The sequence below is a fragment of the Microchirus variegatus genome (genome assembly GCF_963457635.1).
Source record: "Microchirus variegatus genome assembly, chromosome: 9".
NCBI classification, from domain to species: Eukaryota; Metazoa; Chordata; class Actinopteri; order Pleuronectiformes; family Soleidae; genus Microchirus; species Microchirus variegatus.
In genome coordinates this window covers 17,276,923-17,289,706 of record NC_139810.1, presented here as the reverse complement: position 1 = coordinate 17,289,706, position 12,784 = coordinate 17,276,923, and the positions used below count along the sequence as shown (strand labels likewise).

Here is a 12,784-nt window from a genome sequence, read left to right as displayed (position 1 = left end):
TTTAAAGCCCAAAATGTGACAAAACGTCATACTATACTATGTCGTCGACCTCAATGTCATTCTACACTATTTAGTCCAAAATCTGACAATTTTTCTGAAAAAAACATTTTGGTCCAAAATTTGACAAAAACATCAAATACTATGTCATCCAAAATCTGATAATTTTTTTGAATTTTTTTTTTAAGCCCAAAATGTGACAAAACGTCATACTATACTATGTTGTCGACCTCAATGTCATTCTACACTATTTCGTCCAAAATCTGACAATTTTTCTGAAAAAAAACCTTTTGGTCCAAAATTTGACAAAGACATCATACTTTACTATGTCGTCCAAAATCTGATAATTTTTTGAATTTAGTTTTTTAGCCCAAAATGTGACCAAAACGTCATACTATACTATGCCTTTGACCTCAATGTCATTCTACACTATTTAGTCCAAAATCTGACCATTTTTTTGAAAAAAACCTTTTGGTCCAAAATTTGACAAAAACATCATACTATACTATGTCGTCCAAAATCTGATATTTTTTTTGAATTTTCTTTTATAAAGCCCAAAATGTGACAAAACGTCATACTATACTATGTCGTCGACCTCAATGTCATTCTACACTATTTAGTCCAAAATCTGACAATTTTTCTGAAAAAAACATTTTGGTCCAAAATTTGACAAAAACATCATACTATACTATGTCGTCCAAAATCTGATAATTTTTTTGAATTTTTTTGTTTAGCCCAAAATGTGACCAAAACGTCATACTATACTATGCCTTTGACCTCAATGTCATTCTACACTATTAAGTCCAAAATCTGACTATTTTTTTGAAAAAAACATTTTGGTCCAAAATATGACAAAATCATCATACTATACTATGTCGTCCAAAAAAAATTTAACTTTTTTTTGGTCCAATATTTAACACCAACGACATTCTATACTATGTCGTCCAATATTGGACAAAAAACAACATACTATACTGTTGTCCAAAAAATTTTGAAAAAATATTTTCCCATACTGTCATCCAAAATGTGATAAAAAAAAACGACATACTATAATATGTTGTCCGAAATGTTTTGAAAAAAATATTTTGGTCTGAAACTTGACAAAAACGACATACTATACTGTCGTCCAAAAAAATTTGAATTTATTCATTTTTTGCTCCAAAATTTGACAAAAAATGACATCCTATACTGTCATCCAAAATTTGAGAAAAATAGAAATACTATACTATGTAGTCCAACATTTGACAAACAACGACATACTATACTATGTAGTCCAACATTTGACATAAACGACATATATACTATGTCATCCAAAATTTGACAAAAAACGACATACTATACTATGTAGTCCAATATTTGACAAAAAAACGACATACTATACTATGTCGTCCAACATTTTTTGAAATAAAAATTTTGCTCCAAAGAGAGGAAATCAAGTTAGATTTGTGTGGGTACCAGCACATGTAGGAGTGAGGAGGAATGAGAGGGCAGATGAATTGGCAAAGAGGGCATTAAGGAAATGTAGAGTAGAGATGGAAGTGAGTGTCAGTAAGGCAGAGGCTAAGAGTGTAATCTGGGGGGAAATCAATAAAATGTGGCAAGAGAGGTGGGATAGAGAGGGTAGAGGGAGGCATTTGCACAAAATACAAAACAGCATCAGGGTAAATAGAGCAGGTATGAGACACAGGAGAGAGGAGGTCGTGGTGATGAGGTTAAGGTTAGGGCACTGTGCACTGAATAAATCACTTAAATTAATAGGGAAGCATCAGACAGGATTGTGTGAGAGGTGTCAGGAAAAGGAAAATCTGTGAAACACGTACTTTTGAGGTGTAGGGCATATGAGGCACACAGAGAGGTGATGAAAAATAATCTAAGGAAATTAGGGGATCAAGAATTTAATTTAAAAGTAGTCATGGAAATGAGGGAGAAAGCACAAGTTAGGGTAGTAATACATTTCTTACGGATTACGGGGCTATTTCATAGGGTGTGAAATAGAAAATTGGGGGAATATATAGGATAAGAGTATGTGTGCGTGAGTGTATGGTGTGAGGGTGGCCTGTATCTGGGCCACACTCCAGAGCAGAAGGGGGCGGTAATGCACCTGCAGATGGATGCCAACCGCCGTAAAACTAAAAGAAGAAGAAGAAGATTTGTAGCACGTGACCAAACACGGAAGTAGAGACCGCAACATCAAGAGCAACATTTGGCTCAGTTGGACGTCACTCGTTTGTTGTTGTTTTTCCGAATACTCCACACATATTTGGAGAGTTTAGTCGAGTTAAGCTAACCATGACTCAGGCTGAGAAGGAGCAGGACAACGGGAAGGAGAAAGAAAAGGAGCGAGAGAAGGAGAAAGATAAGGAGCAGCAGCGTGGTGTGAAAAGACCCATCGCCCCTCCAACCATACCAGAACCTCTTCAGGAGGTGAAGTCATGTTTTTTTTTAACCCCCTCTTTTAATCATCATACTTTATATAATGTGACCGAAACTACTCCCCTAAATACTGTAAATTAAATTACAAATCAAGACATTTGATTATACCCTTCAGTTACGATAATTAGTCTGTTGAGGTTTGGGGTCATGCTTGTAAAGCAAATACTATCCTTTATTTAAATTTCATGGAAAACTATTATATTATTATTATTATAACAATAAACATTAATGTATAAATTCAGGTGTGTTTAGTTAAGAATGAATTCTTACCTGATTGTATTCAACTTACAATAAATAAATAAATAAGGTAAGGAAAGTAAACATTTAAATGCCTCTGTATATTTAGCTCAGCCCTTCAGTGTGTTCCATTTTTGGGTTAGTGATTATGTTGGAGTATATTTTGTGGATCTCAACCCATGAACATTTAATGGACAAGTGCGTCACTTCCTCTGTACCAAAGGTGCTGAAATTTACTTGAAATAATGTGTGTGAAATATGATATAATCCTTCAAAGTCAACTCAGGATCCTCATTGAAATAGTTTACAAAAAGAGTTTACAAAAAACATGGGCTGTTGTCACCGCAACTGAATACATTTTACATCTTCCTCTTTTACAGCAAATACAGAGCAATTTTATAGTTGTCATCCACCCTGGTTCAAGGACACTTCGTATCGGCAGAGCAACAGACACACTTCCAGTCACCATCCCACATGTGATTGCGCGCAGACACAAGCAAAGTGGACAACCCAGATATGAAGATGCTTGGCTGCTGAGAGAAGGTCTCAATGTATGTCACTCCTGAAGCCACATTAAAGTCTTTTCATCTGTGCACTTTGTCATTTCACTTACCCTCACTGAAATCATGCTGTCTGCCAGAAACCAGAGAGTAAAGAGCAGAGGCAGAACGGACTGAAAATGGTTGACCAGGCCATCTGGTCCAAGAAGATGTCAAACGGAGTGCGGAGGACTCCTGTGTCAGCTGAACAGGTGTGTTTGTGTGTTATTAGAAGGGAAAAACAAATAAGAAAAGAAGGTGCAATAAGAAAGTCGTGATTTGCTGTTTTTGAAATTGAAATGAAAAACTAGCATCCGCAGATAATGTGGTATCTGTTGCTGTTGTAAGAGCAAGCAGTGATTCATCTGTACAAATATAAAATGAATGTATTTCTTAAACCACCTGTTCTCGGTTGTGTGTAGGCCAGAGCTTATAATTGCCAGGTCCGTCCAGCAGTACTCGACAGCAGCTCCAGGGTAAAGTGGACCAACACAGCCCACCATCCTCCTCATCTGGTGGGAGAGGAGGTCAGTGTGTCTCTGAAAGTTACCAAATAACATTGTTCCTGTTTTTCCTTATCTTGCTTTTTGTGTCTCTCCAATCTTCCATCCTGGTATCATGCAGGCTCTTTATGTGAATCCAACTGATTGTTATAACATCCACTGGCCCATCGTCAGGGGGCAGCTCAATGTGCACCCTGGTCCTGGAGGTTCACTGACTGCTGTCCTTGCTGACCTTGAGGCAATTTGGAGTCATGTCATTCAAAAGCATCTTGAGGTCCAACTCAAAGATTTAAAGGTACAGAATCTTCTTCACCTCCTCTGTGGGACTGAGTCTACAGTTCTTAGTAACATATTTAAAGTAGAAAATAACAAATGTTGAGCAATGATATTAAAAATGTAGTTAGTTTAGTAGTGTAAAAGGCACAAGACGAGCATTAGCTTGAAACACCTATAGGAAGAGGCATCATATAAAATAATTTAAAGAGCAAAGATGACTTGACAAGAACTGCAATAATGTCAGGGTTAATAAAACAGTGAGAGGATTAAAATGGGGGTAGAACAAAAAAAATTGGTAAACTCAAAACAGAAAAAAATCAAATTAGACTTTGGAAACAATTACCTCATCACGTTAATGCTTAGTTTTGTGCTGATTGTCAGTATTACAGATGCATCCTCCTTGTCCCTGACATCTACAACAGACAGCACATCAAGGAAGTTGTAAACATGCTGGTACTTAATATGGGCTTCTCAGGTATCACACACACGCACACTCGTACTACATGAATGACTATACATGTGATAATGACAAATAATGACTTCTGTCCTGTTGTGTGTTTGTCCATTTATAGCAATCATTGTGCACCAGGAGTCAGTATGTGCTACATTTGGCAGTGGGTTAAGCAGTGCTTGTGTCGTGGACGTAGGAGACCAGAAGACCAGTCTCTGCTGTGTAGAGGACGGGGTTTCCCACCGGAACTCCAGGTTAGCCCTAAAACCACATATAGTTTTTGAAATATTTTGAATATTATTATTATTATTTTAACACAGTTATAATTGCCATAATATTTTATTAAATGTAACTTAATTCTCCACCTTTCTGTTGAACTTGACAGGTTGTGTTTGGCATATGGAGGTTCAGATGTGACTCGTACTTTCTTCTGGCTCCTGCAGAGAGCGGGTTTTCCCTATAGAGACTGTCAACTGTCCAGCAGACTGGACTGTCAACTACTACAACATTTAAAAGAGACCTTCTGTCATCTAGATCAAGTGTGTTCTTTTTTGTGTGAAAATAAGGTCCTCTATAAAGGGATAGTCGGCATCAGCATCTTTTGTGTTGAGCAACCATTGTCATTCTCAGGAATTGAATAGGCATTATGGATACACATGTATTGTGTGTCTTTCCTCTTTGTTCTTAACAGGACATATCAGGACTACAAGATAAAGAATTCCAGACACGTTTCCCAGAATCCCCCTCTCTGCTCTACCAGGTTCGATTAGGAGATGAGAAATTACAGGTACATACATTAAACATAATTGACTTTAAGCTTGGGCCTGGACTGCTGTGTACATCTCCATTTTATATACTGGAAAGCATTGATTTTTCTCTGAAACTTTACCTTCCCTGGTGTGTGTGTGTGTGTGTGTGTTTCTATACTGTAATCAGGCATCAATGGGACTTTTCTACCCAACCACTTTTGGTATCGTTGGTCAGAAGATGACATCACTCCAGTACCGTTCGCAAGGTGACTCAGAAGATCCTCATGATGAACACTACCTGCTGGCTACACAGAGCAAACAAGACCAGGTAAACACACAACACATTTTTGAATCAAATCTAGTAGATACAACTGCTAATCTTCAATTTTTTCCAACAGTCCTCCAAGTCTGCTGCAGACCGGAAGGCCATCTCCAGACCAGGTGGAGCTTTGGATGGAGAGATGAGCAGTCAAGGAGGGATTGGAGAGCTCTCTGATCTACCCAGGGGCTGCGGGATGGGTGGCAGTGGAGCAGGGATGCAAGGGGATATGGAGCTCGGGCCTACCCAGGGCGAGTGCTTGATGGGGGCAGGAGAAGTAGATGAGCCCCTGTCTGCTCATCTCTCCAGGAAGTCTGCAATCATGAGCCAGTTTGAAAGTAAAGCACTGGGCCTGGATAAAGCCATCCTGCATAGCATCGACTGCTGTGGTAAGAAAGGACAGAGCACAAGAGGACAATTGGCAAAATACATAAAGCATTTTGTCAAAAAAGTAGAGGAAAAACATATTTCTCTCAAAAGTGATACTATGTATAAATAGGATTTGTTTAAGTGAAAAATAAATATACTTTACCTTAAAGGTCCAGGGTGTAAGAATTGGTGTCAGTTGGAGAAGCTACTGAGTACAACAAACAGATTTGGCACAAGATAACCGCCTCAGAAAAGCAAGGAAGGCTACAAAAACCAAATACTATAATACTCATTATAGTGTAGTGATTATACACTTATAAAACCATCATGTTGGGTAGTATGTTCAATTTGTGCCAATAAATTGTCCCTAATGTCACACAGTGGACCATTAAATGTTTTTTTTCCTTTATAAAGAAATTATAATACATTAAGAAACATATATTTACTTAAGTGCTCAGGATGTTCTGTTTAACCACATCTTGTGTGTTTGTGTACAGCATCTGATGAAACCAAAAGAAAGATGTACAGCTCCATCCTGGTTGTGGGAGGGGGGCTCATGTTTCACGGTGCTCAGGAGTTTCTGCTACATCGGATTATCAACAAAATGCCGCCGTCCTTCAGAAGGCTGGTAGACAATGTGGAAGTAATCACACGGCCAAAGGTAACCCATCAAAATCTTAAAATAAGATATAGATCGGTGGTGGTGTCCAGTTGCTTATTTTGTCCCATGCATCCTGGAGTGAAAGTGCAATGGCTGACTTTTTAAATTTACTATACACTGATGTTTCTTAGGACTTGGACCCTCGCCTCATATCATGGAAAGGGGGAGCAGTGCTGGCATGTCTGGACACTACCCAGGAGATGTGGATACACCAGAGAGAGTGGCAACGCTTTGGTGTCCGAATGCTCCGTGAGAGAGCTGCCTTTGTCTGGTGAAACCAAGCTGATCTTGAAAGTAGAACAGATGGTGTGTCTTGTGTGTTTACATTACAGATATTAGTCATGTATTCTGGCTTTAATGAGAAACTTGGAGAAAAATATAAGAGTTTTCAGAGAGATTTGGCAGCTCAAAATCATGATGAAATTGAAAGTTTTGTCTACACCGGTCTATATTTCCAGTTGTCATGTTCGCCGTTTCTGTAAATACTGAAATTTTTGCTGTATCTCAATAAACCTGTCATACTTGCAATCACACGATACTCTGCTGTTGCATTCAATTGTTCATGCTATAAACTCTGTAAATGTATGTAAAAAGCTGCCTAAATGATCTGTGTTCTAAGGGTTGGTGTCTAAGATACAGTGAAGATGCTCTGCCAATATTTTTTTTTTTTTTCAGACGCTAAATTGCTCCCTCCTGACACTTAATAGTGTAATTTCCTCACATTACTAATGCTGAAGTACAATGCGAGAAAACGTGCAAGCTTACTTTTGTTATTAATCGAGACTGCATGGAAGGCAAAGCAGATTATTAAGTGTGACAGTCATAGAGGGACAAACTCAGTAATAAAGTTTTAACAGTGCATATTTTTATTTAAACGGAAGGCTACAAAACACAAACTAACATTCTATTCACATGAGAGATCAACATGACAGCTATTTCAATCATAACCATTTCTGAGAGACTAATGTGGAAGGGCAAAAGTACGAAAAAGGGAGGAACTGATGCAACTGACTGCTAAATCAGCCATTCTGGCCCCTACGTGTAGGAATTCCCAGAAAAGCGTCAAGAAACTGCTCATGGCAGCGGCAGCCAATGAAAGGGGGGCTTCAGCTGATGTCACCATCCTTAAATTCTTATCAAACAGACTGGCTGAGCCCCACGCCTACACGAGATGTGTAGGCGTTTACCTAGAGAGAGGAATTCAGAGAGAATGGCAATGTGGAATCAATATCATGTCCAAATTTATTTATCTTCTAAACAAGATTTTTCTTCTTTTATTTAATTGCTGATCTTAATTTGTGAGACAGATTCTATACATAAACAGGCAAGTTTTATCCCATCAATATATTTTTAAATCCTCACCTTCCTCATCCTCCTCCACCCATTGGTGGGGCATTGGGTCCGGCACCATGGTTTATTCTTCCCATCCGCCTTCTGCCACCAGGGGGACCTGGAGGGCTGCAAAAGCAAACAACAGGTAAGAGGCAATGATGTAAAATTTAAGTTTTCATTTTCTTGCCTGTGTCAGGTATGTGACACTGGAGTGCGGGGAATGAGTAACGTAAGAAACATAGCACTGAACTCACTTGGATGCAGCTCTAAGGAAACTAGTAGGGCGTTAGAGCATGTGATAAACAGATCTCTGAACAGGATGTTCACAGGACACTCGACAAGGTGTTTTAAAAAATGTAAACATGACACAAATAAGTATGTTCCCTCATACCATTTATCTCTGTGTGTAGCATGCCCCCAGAAGTGAGTGAGTGTGAGTGTGAGTGTGTGTGTGTGTCAGAGAACAACTGCTTCAGGAACCTACCCTCTGCCATCACTGAAGCGTGATGTACTACTATTTCCATCCTTTGTCAGGTCTGGGTGAACCAATGTCCTAAAACTGGTGTAGAACAGAGAAGATGATCAGTGTGGAGATGAAAAAAGAAAACATGAATGTTTGTCTCAGTTCTTATAAAAATAAGCTGCCACAGCTAACTAACTGAAAGGCGGTATAGTTCTGAATCAACTTATGATATATTATTTGTTGAAATCCTCGTAGTCCTTAATACATTACGTTGTTTTGGGGGGAAAAAGGAAAATCCAGTATAGTACGAGTCTAGAAAAGCTTGCAATAGAATTAACGTCACACGTGTAGCGTTCTTATAAATGCTATACTTTAAAATACTTAATTCATGTGTAGATTAAATCTTTTAAAAGGTCACTGATCCGATGTAGTACATAAAGACTTAAAGGCTTATATGACTAACTTCAATATTTTGACTACCATTTTTTTGGGTTTGAATGTTGTTTTAATAAGTTAAACAGGTTAACTTTTTGGAGGCTTATTTAATTTAAACATTTTCTGGTTTCTTTTGACCATTTCTCATTTTGAGCTTTGGGAAACACCAATTTTCAGGTTTTTATATGTTTTGAATCAAACCACCAAACCAGAGAAAATAATCGGTGGTGGAAACAAGTATTGGCTGCAGGCCTAACTTACAATAGGCTGACGAATTCCACTGCTCCCCAGAAGAGATCGGTCAGTAATGACAATCGCCAAGGTGACTGGAACCTGCTGTCCAGGACCTGACCTGAGAGATGGAGACGGACAACAAACATTAGCAAATAACCACTTGTTTCACTCAAATCTATCAATCTAGATACAAGAGCGAGTGTATCTCTTAATAATTTAAATGAAAGAATCTGAAGAAATAGTAATAATAATACATTTGAATACTCAACAGACATTCACCAGCTCTTCATTTGAGAACAGCGGGTTACTGACATTCAATCCACAAAGGCTAACAGCTAGTCGAGCGTTTGACACGTTTCAACAGACTAGAATTGCTCCAATGCTCAAAACGGCACATTTAATAGAATATTATTGCAACTGACGCATACCATTTATGCCTAAATCACAATACACCGGCAGAAGTTACAGAATTCTTCCAGCTACGCAGATCCACTTGAGCAGAGATAGCCACCTAACTACTTTGCTAAATATACACGGTCTGCTGCCACTTCCTCCAAACGGCGAAGTATGTTTTTAAAAAGGACGTTCAACTACATCCACAATAAAGACGCGAAATTTAATAAGATAATCGAAAAAGGACAACACACTCACCGTTGGACACGTACACCATTTTCTATCAACAACAGCTTCATGAATGTTTACTTCCGGGTCCCTTACTTTTACGTCATTGCCTCACACGCAGGCGCAGGCGACGCACTTTGACGTGGACTTTGAACTGTTTAAAAGCTTTGAACTGCGATGGAGGAGGATGAAATTGAAGATATGAGATAACTACACCAGCATTACACCTCTCCATGTACTGCCTGTCGGAAATTATTTGAAGAAAATAAAGGTTATTCAGAGTTTATCAAACTTTGTCTTCAAGCCTTGACTACAAATCTAACATAATGTTAGTGATAATTGTCTTTATTTATTTTTTTTAAGAAGATTTCACACATGCATTTATTTTGTTTTGTTAAGAGTAGCGGATTAATGTTACATTAAATAATAACTGTTAAGCAATTGACATGAATAAGGGAAATATTCAAAACACCAAGTCCACAATTACACATTTGGTGAACATCCATTCATAAATTTGACTCTTGTTTTCTACACAGACAACACTGAATTGTTCAACACAATATATACTCAACAAAAATATAAACGCACAAACTTGAAATGGTGAACAAAATTACCGGTGTACCGCTCTGCGTGAGGCTAATGGTGGACACGTTATTGAAGTTTGTGAACTTGGATCATCGATCCCCATTGTGTTCTTCCTGCCATTACTCCAGGACTTTTGTTTTGAAATTGATCCTAATGCTCGCAAATTAAAGCCACTTTATTGATAAAGTTGTACTGTTATTTTTGGTTAGTTACTCTGTTTTGTCACATAACAAGAACTACAAGTTTTTCTTTGTGCATTTATATTTTTGTTGAGTGTAATTTCAGCACAGGACAAGTAGGACGACATAATGAATGAATGGTAAATAAGGCTGTGCCATTTATTGAATGCTCAGACAAGCACAGGGAGATCTCATTTTTATAAAATCAAATTAAATCAAGTTAATAAAAAAGACTTAGTGTGTTAGGCAATGACCAGGCATTTATCAAATGCCACCGGTTTAAACTGAAATAAAGTCAATGATGAAAAGAAATCACACAGCCTGCAGTGCAAATGTACTTTAGTTGACAGAATAGTTTAGTATTCCGTGCACATTTATTTAGTCCTACAAAAAAAACTTGAAATGAAACTATTTAAAGTAAGGCATGGCGTGGCTTTATGCAAACATTAATCAGTCGAAATGTAAAGGAAAGTCCAAAATACAGCACATCACACCAATCTATTCCTTGTCTTTGGTCCAGGATTCAAGTGTCTGGCCTTTTTCATCAGGGCTTTGAATGTCAACCTTGGAGTCAGCAGTAGGTTTCACTTTGGCAACTGCTTCATTATCTTTTGACTTTGCAGGGCTTTCTATTTTTGTTTTTGGCCTTTGCTTGCTGTTCTTCTTTACTGATGCAGCATGTCCATGTATATTATACTCGCTCATGACTTTAATGACAGTTCTGCCCGATACGTCACATAACTTGGCAGTTTCTCTGACGGACAGACCTCCCAGCTGGGCACCAATTATTTGGCCTCTGTCAAAGTCTGATAGCTCATTCATGCTGGCAGACAGTCCCAACTGTCAGTCCAGTTATGAATCAAGCAACTGCCTCAGATGCTCTGATTAAGTTCAGTCAAAACACGTTTCTCCTTCTTTCTGGTCTTTTCCTTGTTTGGTCTCCTGATGTGCAGAGTGCAGAAGGAGATCCACATCCACTGCTAGCCTGTGAAAGAAACACAAAACACAGAGCAAGAGTTTGTTATGGCACTTCCACTGCACTTTTATGAAACACTCTATAACAAAGCAATTATGAATTTGTTGTATTTCGTGATGTGTCTTTGTAGTCCAAAAAATAATAATAATATATATATATATATATTTGTCTGTGACTATGACCTACAATTAACATGTGTAATGTTTACCACTGTTCATTCATATCTGCTGTCCCTTTTAAATAGACATTAAATAAACAAACGTGGTTATACACTTTTTTCCCTGTAGGTCAGATTGGCATAACCACATTGATGAAGCTGGTTAAAATGTATAAAAGAGAATAGACTGGAATAAAATAGAACAGAATGAGATAAAATAGCTTTGCATAAATTGTGCAGTGTTCATCCACACACATATCCAACAGTAAAATAAAAACAAATGAAGCACACTACAGTCCAAACAGATGACAGTTAAATACAATGAAAGTTAAGTAAAAGCACTAAAACTCAAATGTGTTAAAAGGCCAATAAATGATAAATATTACATATCATAACCTACAGCGCTCGATTATGAACAAAAAAAATACTTAATTGCCCCATACAATTACCCAGGGGCATTCAAATCTAAGTTAGAGACGCTTATTGGCGTCACGTGTATGCTGTTTACAAAGTTTTTCAGTCAACTCGATGAATACAATTGACGCTGTAACGTCCATGCAAACGTTAGCCAGCTAGCAAGCATTAGAATAGCTCCCATTAACAAAACAAATACTCAGTGTAAAGTGTGACGATTGTGTTGGAACAGAGACAAATGGAACGCGCGCACGCTTTAGCAGTGACTGTGTATTGTACAGTACTTACGACAACACTTGTACTAAGAAATCACACTGTGTCCACCGCTTATGTTGTCGCCAGGCTGTTAGCAACCGAACCGGGGGAAAAATGGCCGCCGTGAACTGCGCGCGCACTCATTTCTCTGGGCAGCTGGAACAGCTCCGTGAAGTTGGCCCCCCACCCCCAATAAAACCATTTCAAAATACTTGTAATCGATTGTGCTTCGTTTGTGCAGGTTTGTGCAGCAAAAATTTTCGTTTGTGCTGCTTTAGTTTTTGAGTTATTAACATGTTTATATCCAGCCCCCCATATCGTCCAAATGAGCTGAAAATGGTCTCGTTTGTTTCGGCTTCGTTTGTGCTGGTTTGTGCTGCAAAAATTTTCGTTTGTGCTGCTTTAGTTTTTGAGATATTAAACATTATTTCAAAATGGGGCGCGCGCGCGCGTGCCCGCGCCGCACAGAGCGAGCCTCTTCAGCACTCGGTAGGTGAGGAAGAGGAGGATGAAGCAGAACCAGCCAGATTTGTCCAAATGAGCTGAAAATGGTCTCATTTGTTTGGGCTTCGTTTGTGCTGCTTAGTGCTGCAAAAAGT

At 38.4% G+C, this 12,784-nt stretch overlaps 2 protein-coding genes across 2 annotated transcripts; one reads left to right on the top strand and one right to left on the bottom strand.

Annotated features, from left to right (window-relative positions):
* The first annotated feature begins 2,187 nt into the window (after positions 1-2,187).
* On the top strand, positions 2,188-7,027 carry actr8 (actin related protein 8). Its single transcript, XM_083894584.1, has 13 exons — positions 2,188-2,421; positions 3,048-3,218; positions 3,308-3,418; positions 3,629-3,733; positions 3,831-4,004; positions 4,367-4,460; positions 4,558-4,690; positions 4,822-4,975; positions 5,128-5,223; positions 5,373-5,513; positions 5,584-5,893; positions 6,371-6,534; positions 6,666-7,027. The coding sequence occupies exons 1-13, from the start codon at positions 2,287-2,289 to the stop codon at positions 6,807-6,809; spliced, it is 1,932 nt and encodes a 643-aa protein (XP_083750710.1). The 5' UTR covers positions 2,188-2,286; the 3' UTR covers positions 6,810-7,027.
* Positions 7,028-7,387: 360 nt separating this feature from the next.
* Positions 7,388-9,712, bottom strand: selenok (selenoprotein K). Its single transcript, XM_083894538.1, has 5 exons — positions 9,650-9,712; positions 9,026-9,116; positions 8,351-8,425; positions 7,897-7,992; positions 7,388-7,721 (listed from the first exon to the last, which is right to left on the bottom strand). Exons 1-4 carry the CDS (start codon positions 9,666-9,668, stop codon positions 7,902-7,904), a joined length of 276 nt encoding a protein of 91 aa, XP_083750664.1. The 5' UTR covers positions 9,669-9,712; the 3' UTR covers positions 7,388-7,721; positions 7,897-7,901.
* Between the last annotated feature and the right edge of the window lie 3,072 nt (positions 9,713-12,784).